The sequence below is a fragment of the Nannospalax galili genome, unplaced genomic scaffold (assembly GCF_000622305.1).
Source record: "Nannospalax galili isolate Female #2095 unplaced genomic scaffold, S.galili_v1.0 scaffold231, whole genome shotgun sequence".
NCBI classification, from domain to species: Eukaryota; Metazoa; Chordata; class Mammalia; order Rodentia; family Spalacidae; genus Nannospalax; species Nannospalax galili.
The window spans coordinates 1,500,699-1,517,715 of NW_008330120.1; the positions used below are offsets into that span (position 1 = coordinate 1,500,699).

At 51.1% G+C, this 17,017-nt stretch overlaps 1 protein-coding gene across 3 annotated transcripts; it reads right to left on the reverse strand.

Annotated features, from left to right (window-relative positions):
* Window positions 1-25: 25 nt before the first annotated feature.
* Nelfcd (negative elongation factor complex member C/D) lies at window positions 26-12,398 on the reverse strand. 3 transcript variants are annotated; one of them, XM_008842229.3, is made up of 15 exons: window positions 12,248-12,398; window positions 7,852-7,970; window positions 7,516-7,625; window positions 6,287-6,396; window positions 5,360-5,467; window positions 4,841-4,993; window positions 4,523-4,653; window positions 3,794-3,959; window positions 3,234-3,368; window positions 2,759-2,898; window positions 1,745-1,859; window positions 1,303-1,398; window positions 1,085-1,225; window positions 583-712; window positions 26-497 (listed from the first exon to the last, which is right to left on the reverse strand). In XM_008842229.3, exons 1-15 carry the CDS (start codon window positions 12,332-12,334, stop codon window positions 463-465), a joined length of 1,776 nt encoding a protein of 591 aa, XP_008840451.1. In that variant the 5' UTR covers window positions 12,335-12,398; the 3' UTR covers window positions 26-462. The 3 variants fall into 3 exon arrangements, with proteins under 3 accessions (XP_008840451.1, XP_008840459.1, XP_029423920.1); XM_008842237.3 differs by having other exon boundaries at window positions 7,852-7,967; window positions 12,248-12,396; XM_029568060.1 differs by lacking the exon at window positions 1,085-1,225.
* Window positions 12,399-17,017: the final 4,619 nt, after the last annotated feature.

Sequence of the window (17,017 nt, forward strand, 5' to 3'; positions counted from 1 at the left end):
ACACAGCAGGACACCTCCCAGCCAGTAGCAGAAGGGCTTCTTCAAGATGTATTACTCTTAGCAAATTTATAACTACAATAAAACATCTACTAATCAACTGGGTTCTTGAGAGAACACTGAAGTCAAGCTTGAAATTGGTTCGTGGAAGGGTTCTAGCTTCTAGGTCCCCACTGCCCGATGCCCACTGGGTTCCTCTGAGGTTATACTGAGGGAAACACCCTGCATGTGGGATGTGGCACAGGACTGCACTGACACACTGACATCAAAGAAGGGGCTGTCCATCAGAGCCAGCTCCCCCCGGGCACTGCTAACAAGTTCCTTGTAAGGACAACTGTCCACTCCTCCCAGGAGACTCCATGTGCTAGAGTCTGGCTGAGCCTCTTCTAATAGCAGTTTTCTGGAAGGGCCCTCCAGTCCTTAGCCTGGCCCAGAAGGCGCTGCCTCAGCTCTGAATGCTCTGGCTCAGCTCACCATGATGAAGTTGGACTTGCAGTGCGCTGTAACGACATACACGGTCACTGTTAGAACAGGTAGCAGTGGTGCAAGCTGCCCCTCCCTGCAACGCACTGGAGAGGGCCTCACCTATGAATTCTGTCACGGGGTCGTGCTCACCCTCGGCTTTGATGGTGCCTGCAATGCTGTCGTTCTCCAAGATGGGGAGGAAAAGATGCACAAAGTCAGAGGTATATGGCGGGGCGATGACGTCCAGGACCTAGCGGGGCAACACTGAGTCACGAGGAGAGAACCCCAGGTCATTGGTGCCTGCGCTGGTGTGGGGCACAGCACTCATCAGTGGGGAGAACCCTGGTCATGGCACCTGCTCTGGCCTGGGCCACAATGTTCGTGAGCATGAGGTGGCAGTCTAGAGACCACCTTCCCTCCCCAGGGCTTCCCTGGTGACACCCCCAGCCTCCAGCTCTGAGGCGCCAGGGTAGTAATGCAGGGGATGTGCTCAGTAAACTGTCAAGGTTACCACAGCTGTCAGCAAGCACAGGTCTCAATGCTCCTAACATGCACACTCCATTAAGCCAGAAAGGGCTCTGCTAACTGAAAGAGCAACGAGAACCCATGGTACAATGCTGACCTCAGTGACGAAATAGCGAATGAGGGAAATGTCGGTGTCCAGCTTTTCCAGACACTTTCGGATGTAACTGACTACTGGAAGGACGTGACCCCGGCTCAGTAGGTGAACCATTCTGTCCAGCAGGGTCTTCTTCAACTCGAGCTGCAGAGAAGCAGGGGCAGGGGATGGGTCAGAGCCCAGGCTCACCCAGTCCTGACAAGCCCAGAGGAGCAACTCACCTGTTCCATCACATCCAGCTGTGAGTGCTCAGTCTCAAAAAGCTTAACGAGCAGCTGCAGGACCTGGGGGTGCAGGAGCTGGTGGCAGGTGCTGATCTATGGATGGTCAAAGGGAGAGTCACTGAGGCCAAGGCATGTGCTGCCCTCTGGGCTCACTACACACAGTGGGTTAGCATGTCGCAGCCACCGCACGCAGCTCACTGCTGAGGGGACAGGCCTGAGTACTGGGCCCAGAGCCAGTCAGCTTCCAAGCTATCCTTTCCATAGCATGTGATAAAACCGAGATGCTAGTCACTGAAGCGAGGTTCTTCGAGAACCCTCACTTCCTGTACACAACTAGCTCTACAAAGAGAACCACTGAACCGAACACAGGCAACGGGTGTGTCAGCACCAAGTACAAGGACCCACTATGGGCCTCACGGTGGCTCGTCTACCCTCTCACCTCATCCAGCAAAGCCAGGTGAACCGGAGTGTGATCAGTTTGCAGCTGGAAGTATCGGGGCTCCGACACAGTCCAATCCACCCACTTCAGCACACCCATCGCCACCACTGGAAACCTACAGGTGGACAAGGACCCCAGGGAGGCCAAAGAAAGCAAAGGGTCAGGAAGCAAGAGCAAGGTCAGGACTGCGCTGCCAGGGTCGCTTACAGCGGGAGCGGTCTGATGAGGTCAGCAGCCTCTTGGAAGAACACAGTGAGAAGTGGGGTTTGATTCTTGGCGCACTTCAAATCATGTCACTCATTGTGGAGGAAACAATCATTAATGCAAAACACTGATCTGCAGCCTGGGCTGAAGTCTACCTTTACTCAATGGACCCTTTTCTAGGTGCCCAGTAAATGGGCAAAGAGGCGCATGCTTAGGAGGCCCTGTTTGCAGGACACATCTTTTTCATGATCACAAACCACTTCGACCTAAGCAACGCTTTGCTGGTTTAACAGCTTTACTATAAATGGACCCTTTCTTTCAAGTCCATTTTTCTAATTCTGGATGTCTTTCTTTTACTAAGTCTAATTTGTGAAGGGTTACTGGACAGATTTCTGGCTATTAAACTCGTGCTATTAAAACTGTTTAAGGTTCAGGGCTGGAGAGATGGCTCAGCGGTTAAGAGCACTGACTGCTCTTGCTGGCTCAGCGGTTGAGAGCACTGACTGCTCTTGCAGAGGACTGGGGTTCGATTCCCAGCACCCACATGGCGGCTACGAACCGTCCTTAACTCCAGTTCTAGGAGAATCTGATGCCCTCTTCTGACCTCCGCGGCAATGCATGACATGGGTGCACTCACATATATGCAGGCAATACACTCATACACATAAAACAAAAATATGTTTTTAAAAAGAATTAAACGCAAGAAACCTGTGTTGCTTTCACAATGTAAGCTCTTACATGAAAACTGGAGCCCTGCCCTGAGTTCTTGGTATTCTGAGGACTTGGTGTGGGAACCAGTGTCACACTCACCTAATGCACTGGTAAAGAGTGCTCAGTTCTGCCACCAGCTCAGAGGCTCCTTTGTTCTCATTGCAACACAGACTGTGGACCGTTTCCACAGCCTTCGACGTGGACTTCAGCTCATCTTTACCGATGCTAACCCGCTTGTTCTGAAGGCACACAAACCAGTGAGTGGTGATGGCGCCACAGCCTTCCTGTCAGGCCCCCGCATGGCTTGTTCTCTCCCCGTCTCCTTCTCTATGTCTAGTCAGAAGTCAGTGCACAGAAACGGAAAGCCGTCTGGGCGGTACGCTTTGCTCACGTTAAGAGAAGCTGCACAGGCTTCTGGGAGGCACTGAGCTCTTTCACTATCTTACACCCTTAATAAAGACATCTCCAAAGTTAGGCAGGCTCAAGATTTGCCACAGCCAAAATTCCCAGACAGCAGAGAGTAGAGGAGGCCATGTGTTCTCCCAGGAGGCCACAGTTCTCAGCATAACAGTACCTTCTTCCAGGTCTCAACCACACTTGCGGCGTATGCCAAGATGTGGATGTATTTGTGCTTGTGGTCCTGGTTGATCTTGGCCCCCGGCTTAAACAGGGACTGCATGAACAGGTCCAGGAAGGCTGGCACCCGGATCTAAAGAGAGGCAGACGCAGGAGTGGGCTGGAGGATAGGGAGGCACTGGTTCACCCTCCCTGCAGGGTTCTAGGTGGCAGGGGCTCTACCAGGAGCGAAGGCTGAAGAGAAGGTTGCAAACCCATTTCAGTGGCTGAGGACGGAGCTAAGCGCAGGAGCGTATGCCTGGCATGTGACGGGCCCTGGGTTCAATTCCTAGTACTGCAAAAAGGGGCTTAAGGCAGGTGTGCTCACACTTCTAAGTCCCCAGCACTGAGGAGGCTGAGGCAGGAGGACTGCTGCCAGCTTGAGAGAGGCCTGGGCTACAGAACAGGACCCTGCTTCACAACACTATCTCAACAGGGGCGGCACTCTCAGGGAACTCAGACCTCTCAAAGCGGGCAGCTGGCACAAATACTGGTCTCACCAAAACGGAGGCAACTTACAAGTTCAACGGGAGGCGGGTCCATGCTGGTGAACATCTTGAACAAGACAGTGATGTCTGCAGGATTCAGGGCACCCCTGGACAGCATGGCCCCGAGTGCCTGGCAGGCGCGTGGGTAGGAGGCGGCTGTGCCCAAGGCCAGTGTGATCTGACTGGCATCATGGCCTCTTGACAGAAAAAAATGCACAAGCCATCACTAACGGGCAGCTTGCTCTCTCATCTCTAAGCACTCGAGGTTGTGAGCTGGTGACATCCCTGTGCTTTCTGCCACTTGTGCCATTCACTACTTTGACTGACCGACCACTGGGAACAGCTAGAGCGAGCTGGGAAAGGAAGATTCAGGTGCAGCTACAGACTCCAGGAGGCAACCACATGTTCTTAAACACCTTAATTAGGAAGGCTGGTCAGCAGCAGCAAAGAAGCTATAGAGAGCCCTTTCATGAGACAGGGACCCCATGAATGCGCAGGGCCTGAAGACCTGGTCAGATACTGGTTTCTGTATCCTAGTGCGTACAAGCACCGGGACACACCCTGCTACCTGGAGAAACCATGTGCTTAGCAAATTGGCAGTCAACACTCTGGGCAGGCTAGGCCTGTGGACTAAAAGCTACCCTGACTTCAGTTCCACACACTAGGGATTTACCTAGACTAGAAGGATCTAGAGGCTGTGGACCCAGGTGTGGGCTTTGTGAAGAAAGGAAGGGAGGGGCAAGCAGAAACAAGGCCTCACTTCTCCTGGGCGAAGCGCTGCACCTCCTGGGCCACCCTGCGCACTGCAGAGCCGCCCTGCTCCTCCTGGGCCAGCACCGACATCATGGCCTGTGCAAACAGGTACGTGTGCTCCCCGTGGCACACCATCTTCTAGAAGATCGCAGGGAGACCGAGTTCAGGTCACACAGTAAGTGCAGACAGAAAAGTTCCCCCGGCAGAGAAGCACCTGTGGGTGGGGCCTTCTGACCTGAAGATGCTCCCGGGGAGTGGCCTCTCACACCTGGAAGCCTAACGCCTGACAGCCCCTCTAACCCGAGGTTTGGGGGTGGGACCTTACTGCAAACTCAGGGAGATTTTTTTCAAGGTTTTCCTCTCCCCCATCCAAGATGGTGGCTAGGGACGTCCGCAACACTCTGGAGAACACTTCCAGCTGCTGGCACGCGGTGGACACGCTGGTGATCTCTCCTTGATACCCCGCATCAGAAATGAGCTGCCACACAATGTAGAAGCCAAGGGTCAGCACCTCGGGACCCCACCTTTCAGAGCGGAGGCCAGTCAGGTGTTTGCGGTGAATGGGCCAAGCAAGCACTGGTTTCCGCCTCCAACCTCCCCTCTTGCTGCCCACTTCCCCACCCAGGGCTCTCACCCTGGCTCCCCGCTTCTCCTGGGAGAGGAAGCAGGGTGGCCAGGCCTGTCTGAAGGTCCCCAGCACCACGCACAATCCGAACTCGGCCTAACGCTGAAGTACAGTCAATACAGACCTAACAGCACAGACACAAATTCTGCTTGCAAGACAGCAAGCCAGACACCCCATTCCCGTGCGATCCACGTCTGCTGGACTCAGGACTCCTCCTACCTTCACAGTGAAGTTGAGCATCAGGCAGTCGGGATGGGCTTCAGCCAGTTTGTAGAACAGATCTCGCCACGTGGTGTGGGCAATCATCTGCTCAAGCCAAGCTGGGGTCTGGTAAAGTCAACAAAGGCAAGGTCAGAGCTCTTGCTGTATTTGGCCTAGGCAAAGCTGAGCTGTACACACACCACACTCACGGGAAGAGCCCCAGGTGGCCCTGGCTCTGGTCACATAGGAGCTCAATGGCTGATTCGTACATGTTCATTCACAGCTTTTGAAAGATACCTCAACACACTTCCTGGGACACACGTGAAAGTCCCGCGGTGCAAGCGTACAGTGGAGCTGCGTCATGCACAAGTACCGCACGCTAACCACCTGTGCCCTCGGCAGGTGAAGGAGAGGTTATGGGATGACAGATGTGGTTCTGCCCACCACTGTGTGCAGTGGCCAGGGGCTATCTTGACTGATGGACTGGCGGTTCAACCCACCATTCCATCTGTGCCAAGGCCAGGCTCCCGTGGCTGTTCCCAGCCACTGCTGGAGCACAGGAGAGCTCCCAAGGCAGGCCTATCCTAAGAGCCACAACTCAGTCTGACATGCTTCCTACCGATTTCCTTCCCACTCTGACCCACATGAGCTCCTAGCCGCCTCCAGGACTTACATACAGCCCCTGAACGAGTCCTGTGTCTAGCCCTGTCTCAGCACCTGCTTCTTAGAGGACTTGCGCCAGCCCTCCAAGCCCAGAGCTACACCCAAGAGTCGGGAGGAGGCAATGGGCCTCTTCTTGGCCTTAGGAGCAGGACGCCTCCCGTGCAAGCACTTCATTGCTGAGCATGAAGGAGTGGGTCGGGCCACGCAACATGCCACACGCCCTGACACACATGGAACTAGCTACAGGTCCTGGGACTTACGGTCAAAGAACAGATCCCTTACCTCTCCTTCCTCGGTGAAAATGGAATCTGCTTTGCGAGGGTCAAAATGCTTGATCAATAAGCTTTTCAAGTGATTCTCCACAGTCTCCTGAACCTGTACTGGCTCAACTCCTGGAGGAAGACAGAAGCCCTTCACCTCTGAAGGAACATTCTAGAAAGGGCTCAGCCAAAGTCTGCAATCCCACACAACTGCTTCTGACCACTTTTAAAAGCAGGGAGATTCTAGACCCCTTAGAAATCATTTCTAGTTCTATTCAGGGGTAAGACCCAGTAGCATAGCACAGATTTCCCAGGATCATCTAACCGTCTGTACGGCCAGGAGAGTGACATCTTCAGACTCTCACTCAGCAAAGGTAAAGGGCGGAAGCAAACAGGGAAGATGCTTGAAAGTACACTCTGTCCCAAGGAGAGCAGGTGCGGCCCAGAGCCACCCTGGACGGGATCTCCATGATAGCCGGTCCTGTCCACATCCCGGACAGTGCTGGAGTATGCCACTGCACCCAGTTCAGTGGATTTATAGTAAGGCTCCATTCTGATCATATTAGCTAAAAGCCATAATCAGAGCCAGTCCTAAATTATCCACCATTTACCACTTGTTGTAATAGGCCTCTTGAAATGACGCACTGTGCATGCACCGTGCAATCCTGTAATTCTACAGCTCGGCAGGGAAGGCGGCTTAGTGAGAACCCCATTTGCAGGCAGTCTGTACACCCAGCAACTGAGTCACAGATCAGAGCTGAGCACGTAGAAATAGGCAAGAAGTTAGTTCTTCAAGTCTTAAAAACCAGGAACACAAAGTGGACACTTATCAGCGTCACAGAGACTCAAAATTCTCATAAAAGGTGATGAATAGAGGCTTCGGAGATGGCTTAGTGGTTAAAGTGCTTGTGGACCAGAGTTCTAATCTCCAGAATTCATGTAAAAATGCCAGGTGGGGGTGGTGGCCCACTTATAATTCCAGCCTTGGAAGGCAGAGACAGGTTGTCTCCAGAGCGGGCTGGCAAGTGAGGCTAACCATATCGGTGAGCTCTGGGTTTGATTAAGAGATCCTGCCTCAGTGAATAAGGTGGAGAAGCGATGCAGGATGACTCTCAACATCAGCCTTGGCCTCCACATGCATGCACACCCCCACACACCCCTGCACTGATACACACATAAGCATGCACGTGCAAACACACACACACACACAAATGAAAATCAAAAAAAGAGGGGCAGGTGAGGAGGCAGGACCTGTCTGAATGAGCCACTCGGCCAGCAGGTTCACAGTCTGTGCCACAGCGGTATAGTTCTCAGATAACAGCTGGATGACATTCTCGGGAGACCCTCCTGCCTGAAAATACCTGGGGAAGCAAGAGGGCCAGCTATTAGATCGCGGGGACATGGAGGCAGGTGGACACGGAAGGCGGGGTGGACAGGAAGGTGTGGAGGAAGGCAGAAAGAGTTTAAGATTCTTCTAAATCACTAGGGGACTCTGTTGTAAGATCAGTTCTTTGCGGACCTCACACCACCTTCCCGGCTGTTTACAAACCCTCCCCAGTCCTGGATGTGCACACCACTCTCATACACCTCTTCAGGGTGTTGAAGATGGAGGGCTCCATGATGTAGTCCCGGGTGGAGAACTTATGCAGACATTCCTGCTGCACCTCAGCGTCATCTTCTCCTTCTCCGGAATCATCTTCCTGCTGCTGGGAAAGGGAAAAGCCACGATGGCTTTTCATTAATATAAATGTCCCAGAATCTCACTCTGAAGACGTGTAACGCTGCCCACTTTCCAAGTATCTCACATATTTTATTTCATTTGACTGTTATAACAACCCATGATGTAGGGGCTGTACAAGTGGCAGTTTCAAAAATGGGTCAGGAACCACACTAAGTGGCCAGTCCACGGTGGCCAATGGTGTGCCCCATCACACATGGTCATCCTCTTTTAAACAAAGGAACCAATGACACCACTCCCAGTTGCTCCCAGTTGGCTTGTGAGGATCCCATGAGTTAATTTTAGGGGCCAAGCCTAATACCTGACACTCAGCTGAGATTCACCACCTCTCTCCAATACACACTACCTAAACTCCAACAGAGAGGACAAGACGACTCTTAAAGTCAGGAACCATCAATTGATGCTAGAGCATCAAGACCACTAATGCTGGAATCAGGCTAGATCCAGCCCTACTTCTTGCTGGACGCAGCCTCAGGCTGAACCCCCGGGCAAAGCAGCTGTCTTACCTGCTGGGACCCAGGTCTGTCCAACTCTACAGCTGTCATCCTAGTGGCTAGTGGAAACTCTGGAACACTGACTGTACTTAGGCTGGGAACCCAAGAAAACACAAGACTTTTCCATGGAGGACTTCACTAACTTAAAGGAGACCAACCTTGGGCACCGGTACATGATGGGGTAAGAGCCAGACTCAGAGCCAGCAAACTGGGGCCAAACTCAGCCCCCTTCCTGCTCTGGTAGACAAAGTTTTATGGAAACACACTTCTAGTCACTCTGTTAGGTGCTATCTCTGATTACGTCCCCCAGTCCTGAAGCTGAGTAGCTGTTGCACAGCCCCACATGGCCCAAGGTAGTCATTATATAGTTCTACACTGGTCTGCACTCACTCTGAAAGCAGTGCTCTGGAGCAGAGAGAGCCTGTTGACGCCATTCTGAAGACTGAGGTGTCTTCTCTCAGCCCACATTTGCAACGGGAGCTTGCGGAAGGGCACGCTGAGAGTGATTTGCTGTGTCTGTACGGCCAAGTTTCTACCCTGGCTTCCCCTCTCTACCACCCCATAGTCTCTGGCACCATGCCATGCACCTGGCCATTATCTCGTTCTACGTGGCCCTCTCTCTTGAGCTCCAGATTCAAGTAAGCAGCGGTGTATTTCCACTCAGTACCCCAGTAAGACCCCAGACTCCTGCAGTTCCAAACCGATCTTGTCATTCCCTGCACACACCTTCCCACAAACCATATTTTAATAAAGGACCCTTCCCATCATCCACCTGTTACCCAGAAGCCGTGGAGGCATCCTTCATTCCTCCCCTTCTCACCTCACTCCTACATCCTGACCTACCGTTTCCACCCCGACCAAAGAAACTGTCCCCCAAGTTGTCCCTTCTTTCCCTATCTGTCTTCATCTCCGTCCTTTACTGTATACTTGCAGCAGCAACACCTCCTCACAGCCCAGTCTGCCACTCTTTACAATCATCTTTCACATGATGCTACCATTGGTAAGTCACAGACCTGATGTGTGTTTCAAGCTTCCTAGCTCCAATCCCCATCACCCCCATCATCCCCATCATCCAAACTCTAGCATGACCTTGGCCTGCTTCCCTGTGCAGTCCCACCTCTTACCACTTGCCATCGGCAACCTGCAGCCCAGCTAACTGACATGTCTGTCGGTGGCTCTCAGCTCCTATCATCCGGACTTAGCCCAGCAGCTTACACGTCTTCCCACCTCTCCCAGTGCCCAGAAGACGGCACTTGAGTGAACAGAATCTGGGCTCACGCAGCCTGCCGACCACCTTCCTGCACTTTCCCTCCTCTGAGCAGTCAAGGAAATGGAGATGAAAGGAGCGAGTATTTGTAGGTGTCCAAGGTTTGGACACCGCAATATGATGTCGCCATCTACAAAGTTGTGGGCCCCTTTCCTCGTTATCCTAGGACTCGTGCAGCCCAGTAGCCGCAGAATGAACATCCCTGATAGCTCATGTCTTATCAGTGAGAGCCCACTAGGGTCAATGAGCCAAATTAGAGTGATTAAGACTGAAGCTGTAGGGGCTGGAGAGATGGTTCAGTGGTTAAGAGCACTGGCTGCTCTTGCAGAGGCTCCAGGTTCGATTCCCAGCACCCACATGGTGGCTAACAACCGTCTGTAACTCCAGTTCCAGGGGATCCAATGCTCTCTTCTGACCTCCACAGGCATCACACGACATGGGTGCATTTACACACATTCAGGCAATACACTCATACGCATAAAATAAAAATAATAAATAAGATATTAAAAAAAGAAGACGGGGCTGGAGAGATGGCTCAGCGGTTAAGAACACTGGCTGTTCTTGCAGAGGACCCGGGTTTGAATCCCAGCACCTACATGGGTGCTGTCCATAACTCCAGTTCCAGGGGATCTGACAGCCTCTTCTGACCTCCGCGGGCATTGCACAACACGGGTGCACTTACCTACATGCAGGCAATACATGCACACACATTTTAAAAAAAAAGACAGAAGCTTTAAGTGTCCCAAGCCCACTGGACACCAGGCCTGGCTCTGCCTCTCCTAACTGTACACACCAGCACAAGGAACTCCTGTACTCAATCTACAAAATTAAGGCCAATTCTGACACTTTGTGACTTAAATGCTCAACGTGTGCACAAGACATGTCGAACATCAACCTTCCACCAGGCTAATCCACACCATACACATGTGTGTGTGTGTGTGTGTGTGTGTGTGTGTGTATAGGCCAGAGGTTGATGCTGGGTGTCTTCTTGAAACATTCTCCACTTTATTTTTTTAATATTTTATTTATTATTTTTATTTTATATGTATGCATGTATTGCCTGCATATAGGTAAGTGCACCCATGTCGTGCAATGCCCGCAGAGGACAGAAGAGGCTGTCGGATCCCCTGGGACTGGGATTATAGGCAGTTGTTAGCTGTCAAGGGGGTGCTGGGATTCGAACCTGGGTCTTCTGCAAGAACAGCCAATGTTCTTAACCACTGAGCCATCTCTCCAGCCCCTCCATTTTTTTAGTCTCTCACTGAACCTGGAGTTCACTGTTTCAGTTAGACTGCCTGGCTGACCAGTGAGCCCGAGATATGCCTGCCTCTACCCCAACCCTGGAGTTACACAGCGTTGGTGAGCCTGGCTTTTTATGTGGGTGCCAGGGATCTGAACTTATGTCCTGACGCTGTGTGGGGAATGTGGTACCCACTGAGCCATCTCCTCCCCCTGTATCTCATATCCTTATCTGGACCACCTCAGATCAACAGTTAATGGAGACGCAATGGACCCATTCTGATACTCCAGTGTGTTATGGCCTCAGGCCAGGTACCAAGTCTTTTTGCCTCACCTCACTTACTAGTAACACTCAAGTCCAACTGAGGAGCCAAGGAGTGAGATAACAAAAGCACTTAAATAAACCCGACTCCTTATCACTCAGTCTTCAAGGACGGTGGAATGCCCCTACATGCAAACTTCTGCCCAAACTCACAGAAGCCCTACAGGTCAGCAGCTCTCTGGGGTCCTGCTGACTGACTGCCCCTGCTCCACCAACCAAACACACCCGACTTCCCTCAGTTCCAGGAAAACCTCCTGTCCTTTCCTCCACGGCCCCCAGGTACACCCCACTGCATCCTGTCTTCAGTCAAAACGGTCCCCCTCCTGTAAAAGGGGTGAATCCCCAGGCTTCCCTGAACTTTGCCCAGAGTCATTCCTAATGCCTCAAACGGGTCTCCCCTGACCACCTCACCCCCGGGTTTGCTGGGAGAACTGAATGGTGTCCCCCTCTTCTCTCACCCCAAACTCTGGGCAGTCAGGGCCCCGAGATCCTTCCTGTCATCTAGTCTGAGGATGGAGAAAATCAAGTACCAGAGTGCTAATTAAGTTTGGTCAGGAGTTTGGGGTTTGAGTGTGTTCACAACTGTGTCATTCTGACCCTCTTCCTCCCCTGGAGTCCTCTAGCCCCAGGCTGCACACGGCCTCCTGCCTGGCAGAGGTCAGTGCGCTTGGGGAAACTGAGGCACACACGGGGTAGAGCCGGCCCAAGGCCTTGGCTGGGGTTCCCAGGGTCGCAGTGCCGTCACCCCGCCGGGCCGAGGCCGGTGTCAGGGGTCAGGGGTCAGCGTGCGGGCTGTGCCCCCGGCGCTCACGCCCCCCTCCCCCCCGTTCCCAGCCAGGCCTGCGCGGGCTCCGGAGTCCAGGCCGCACAGCCGGCTGCGGCGGCAACCGGGCCTCGCGCCGGGGCGCCTGCTGCCCTCTCACCTGGCCGCCGTCCGCCTCTTCTCCCCACTCCGCGGCGTTGCCGAAGTACTCTTCCGCCATGATGGATCCCGGCGCAGGGCCCGCCATAGTTGCCGCCAGTCGGCACTGCGCATGTGCGGGACGCGGGAGGCGGGAGCGCGCGTGCGCAGTTCTGTAAGCACGCCGTCGCTACGATAAGCCGGGCTGGGGGGCGGAGTCAGAGCGAGGGGCGTGGTCATGGCCTTGTTCAGACGGGGGCGTGGCCAAGGCTGTGGCCCGCAGCTTGGGTGTGGGTCCCGCAGGGTTTGAACTTTACAGAACTAACTCTCTCTCTCTTGCTCTCTCTTTCTCTTCTTTCTTTCTTTCATATTTTATATTTATTTATTATTTTTATTTTATATGCATGCGTGTATGGCTTGCATGCATGGAAGTGCACCCAAGCAGTGCAATGCGTGAGGAGGTCAGAAGGATCCCCTGGAGCTGGTGTCAGCCGCCACGTGCATGCTGGGAACTGATAACCACTGACCAACTTTCCAGCCCTGTCGCTCTCTTATTTTCCACTTTTTCTTAGTGTCTCACTCTGTAGTACAAGTTGGCCTCAAACTCACTATGAAGACCTCGAACTTTTTTGTGCACTGTGCTGTTACTTTGGGTCTTGTAGGCACGCGCCATTATTCACTGGGGACAGTGTCTAGGATTCAGGGAAATGTTTTCATTTCTCTTATCATTAGCAAAAAAAAAAAAAAAAAAAAGTACTAAATGCATCGCAGAGTAGGATTTTAAATGTATTTCTAGTGGAGTCCTCCAGAAGCATGATCGGAAAAGACGACCCACCTTGACCAATGCTGAGGCTAACTGAAGAGGATTCCTTGCAGGTGGTCATATCACCATGAGATCTGGATGCCAGGGACATGATGTGGGCAGTTAGGAAAGGGCCTAGAGAAAGAGCTCTACAAACCCACGTCAGTGCTGAGGTGGTTGCCCGCTGTTTGGTGCATTTCTCCTTTCAAGCACTCAAATGTTGATTGAGTGACCCTGGAGTGCCTGGTACACTGCTTGCCCTTGGAGCTCAGTGGTGCACAAATTAGACATGGTCTTTGCCTGGGTGGAAGCTACCTTCCACTGAGGGGAGCTGAACTAGGATAAAAGGGTCGAGTGTGCTAAGACCCAAAGGAACACATTTTTTGAAGCAGAAGGGGAAGAATGAGGGCTTGGTAAGTGTCCTCAAACCAGAAAAGCCACGGTGACTGGTGACTGTTAAGCCAAGGAGAAACCTGAGGGAGGTTGGCAAGGCGGGCCTGGCTAGTCTTGCAGGAGTTGGGTCTTTATTAATCAAGGGTTATGTATTAGCCAGATTCTCTAAAGGAACAGCACAGATTGTGTGTGTGTGTGTGTGTGTGTGTGTGTGTGTGTGTGTGTAAAGAAGATTTATTAGACGGACATACAGGAGCCAATCCAGGCAGTCCGAAAAGGCTGTCTCACACTGGAGAGGCTGGGAATCCAGTAGCTGCTCAGTCCACAAGGCTGGATGCCTTAGCATTGCTGAAACCCAGAAGGATTCCTGGAGAATTGCTGGTCTTCTTTCTGCCTGAGGAAGCCGATTCTAATACCAGCAAAGAAGGGCGTGGCAACCAGACAGGAGAACTTGCAGACAAGAATGGAGGCAAGCAGGTGTAGAGCATCCCCCTTCTTCCACGACCTTTTATCTGGCCTGCCAGCACAAGGTGCCATCCGCATTTAGGGTGGGTCTTCTCAATTCAAATAATCTGATCAAGAAAGTCCTTCACAGGAGGGCCTAGCAGCTTTCTTTTAAAAAAAATATTTATTATTTTTATTTTATGTGCATGCGGGTATTGCCTGCATGTAGGTAAGTGCACCCGTGTCGTGCAATGCCCGCAGAGGACAGAAGAGGCTGTTGGATCCCCTGGAACTGGAGTTACGGACAGTTGTTAGCTGCCATGTGGGTGCTGGGATTTGAACCTGGGTCTTCTACAAGAACAGGCAGTGTTCTTAACCGCTGAGCCATCTGTCCAGTCCACAGCTTGCATTTTTTAATTGATTCCAGAGCCAATAAAGTTGACGACCAAGATTAGCCAGGACAGGCCACTTGCAAGGATTTAGGGCAAAGACATACTGAAACTCTGAGTACAGGGTTAGCAAGCACTCAGCGTGTTAGCTATCATCACTTAACAATATATTTATTAAATTATATGTACTTACTAGTGATAGTTTCTATTATTTAATAATATTATTTTTATTTGGATTTGCTTTGTTTGCTTATTAAGGAAGGTGATAGGGTAGATACACCTGAGTTTGTAGTCATTTCCCTCAGCTGAGGACTTCCAGAGGGGCGTGAGGAGACTGGAGTGGAAAAAGAGGTCTTAATGACAACTGAGAGCGAGACAGCTGTGAGATTGGGGCAGTTTGTAGCCTTGTGGGGGGGGGGGACAAGGAACAGGGTCTGGGAAGATGCTACTTTCAGCCCACAGGTGGCCCACTGCAGAGAAGGGAACCGGGAGAAGGGGCAGGTTTCTGGAGATCAGGACCTGCTGGACAGGGCTGCAAGGATGCTTTGCAGATGGCGGGACGTGGCAGTCTGCACAAGAGTCAGCGAATCTGGCTCCAGCTCGCAGGGTCAAGGTGTTGATGTTGATGAGCACCCCTGCTGTGGGCTTGCGTGGGGGCTCATTTGCTTTCTGAAAATGTTGGGAATAATAAATGAATGATAAATGCCTTTACGGTAAGCTTTTATTGCGTCTCAGATTTTTAAAAAGTACTGCCTGATTGAAAGCAGACAGAGTAATGTGTGTATAACTAATTGCACAGAACCAGGGCTAAATTAACTCACCTCTCCCTCAACCAAAAGGTTACTTACTGTGAAATGGGTCAGCAGAGGACCCCTCCTGAAAGCATTACATTCAGTCCATGCATCACAATGATTCGAATAATTGATGTATAGGTCTCACCTCCTGAGATATTGTTGACCTGTTGTTTCTGGAAAGGTTCATCTAAATGTCTGAACTAGCGTTCATTACCTAAAATTACTCTTCCAAAGTCAGCTATTTTCTCATTTAAGAAAAATTCTGGCCATGGCACACGCCTTTCATCCCAGCACTTAGGAGGCAGAGGTAGGCTGTGTGAGTTCCAGGCCAGCTGGGGCTACAGGGAGACCTTCTCTCAAAAAAAGCCAAAAAAAAAAAAACAAAAAAAATTTTGGGGGCAGATGAGATGGCTCAGTGGGTAGAGGCTCTTGCCACCAAACCTGATGACTTGAGTTTGATCTCTGGAATCCACGTGATGGCAGAAAAGAGCTGACAGCTGCACTCCCCCTCCCCCAACACACTAAATGAATAATTGAAATGTATCTAAAAATTTTAAAGACAGTAAAAAGAGTGATCAAATGTTAAAGGGGGCGGGGATGAGCAGGAGAAAGCCTCTGTATGCCGACCTCCAGGCTCCTCTTTCTTACCAACTGTTCCTGCTGTCCGTCTGCCTCGTCTCTACATGTTGCAGGTCTCAGCACATGGACATGGACTTCTCCTCTCCTCTTCCCGAGGAATCTCATCTATCCCACATCCTCCAAGCCATCGATACGCTATGACTCTCTCATTTCTGTCAGCCCTTGTGTCTTCTCAGGTTTGGTTTTTAGCCAACCAAACTCCTTTTAACCTCACTGTAAGGGTTCTCCTGGGCAGTCAGCATCTCCATGAGCGCCCCAAATGCGATTCCTATGCTGTCTTACCCCTCAGATAGCTATGTGGCCACACCGCAGTTACCAACATAAGAAACTTAGAAGTCACCCCTAACTTCTGTTTTCCTTTCACTCCTAAATAATCCAAAGGTGACTACTAGACTACTACGTGTCCACCTCTCTCCATCTTCATTGCCACCACCTGGGTTTGGGTTGACATCAGCTCTCACGGGGTGACTTCTGCAGCTCAGACTGACCCGGCTCACTGACCCTTCTGTTACAGGGCTTTTTAATTTTTTCCTGCTCATCAAGGATTTTCAGCTGAGAAACTGTTACATGATCCTAAGTATAGAGGTATACAAAACAAGGTATACAAGTAGGGTGTGGTGGCACACACCTTTAATCCCACCACTCGGGATCTCTGTGAGCTCAAGGCCAGCCTGGTCTACATAGCAAGCTCCAGGCCAGCTGGAGTTACAAGGAAACCTTATCTAAAATAAATAAATAAACAAATAAATGAATGAATAAATAAATAAATAAATAGTGTACCACTTAACTACTGATAGTAAACCATGAGTTTAGTTTATCTTAATTCTTTGGAGGCTAAGGATGACAGCTCAGTATGTAGAATGCTTATCTAGCATATATGAAGCCCTGAATCCAATCCTCAGCTCAGCAAAAACTAGGTGTGGTGACACACCCCCGTCGTCCTAGCACTTGGGAGGTAGAGGCAGAAGAATCAGAGGTTCAAGGTCCTCCTCGCCTCTGTAAGAAGCTTGAGACCAGCCTTGGGTTACAGGAGGCCCTGTTTCAAAAATACCAAACAGTTCTTTGCTATGCAAATAATTTTAGCAATTATTAAAGTTGAAAGCACACTTACATGCTGATAAAATAGCTTTGCTTCTTAATTTTTACATAAAGCGTTAGATCTTGACTTAAGATGCGACACTGCAGGATGTGGAACATCTTCAGTGCTTTTAGAGTTGATTGATATTTTGATTTTATAACTGTTAATGCCAAGAATACCACTTCACATAAATACACAGTACAAAGTGGAAAGATATATTCAGGGCCATTTCAGAGGTTGTTGGGAAGCCTAC

Bases quoted from the DNA above. Each gene is read 5' to 3' on its own strand.
- Nelfcd (XM_008842229.3), bottom strand. From the start codon at position 12,334: ATGGCGGGCCCTGCGCCGGGATCCATCATGGCGGAAGAGTACTTCGGC. The intron at 7,971-12,247 runs GTGAGAGGGCAG...TCCCTTTCCCAG, and splicing joins AAGAGGCGGACGGCGGCCAG to CAGCAGGAAGATGATTCCGG. The intron at 498-582 runs GTGAGGCCCTCT...ATGTCGTTACAG, and splicing joins CCCCGTGACAGAATTCATAG to CGCACTGCAAGTCCAACTTC.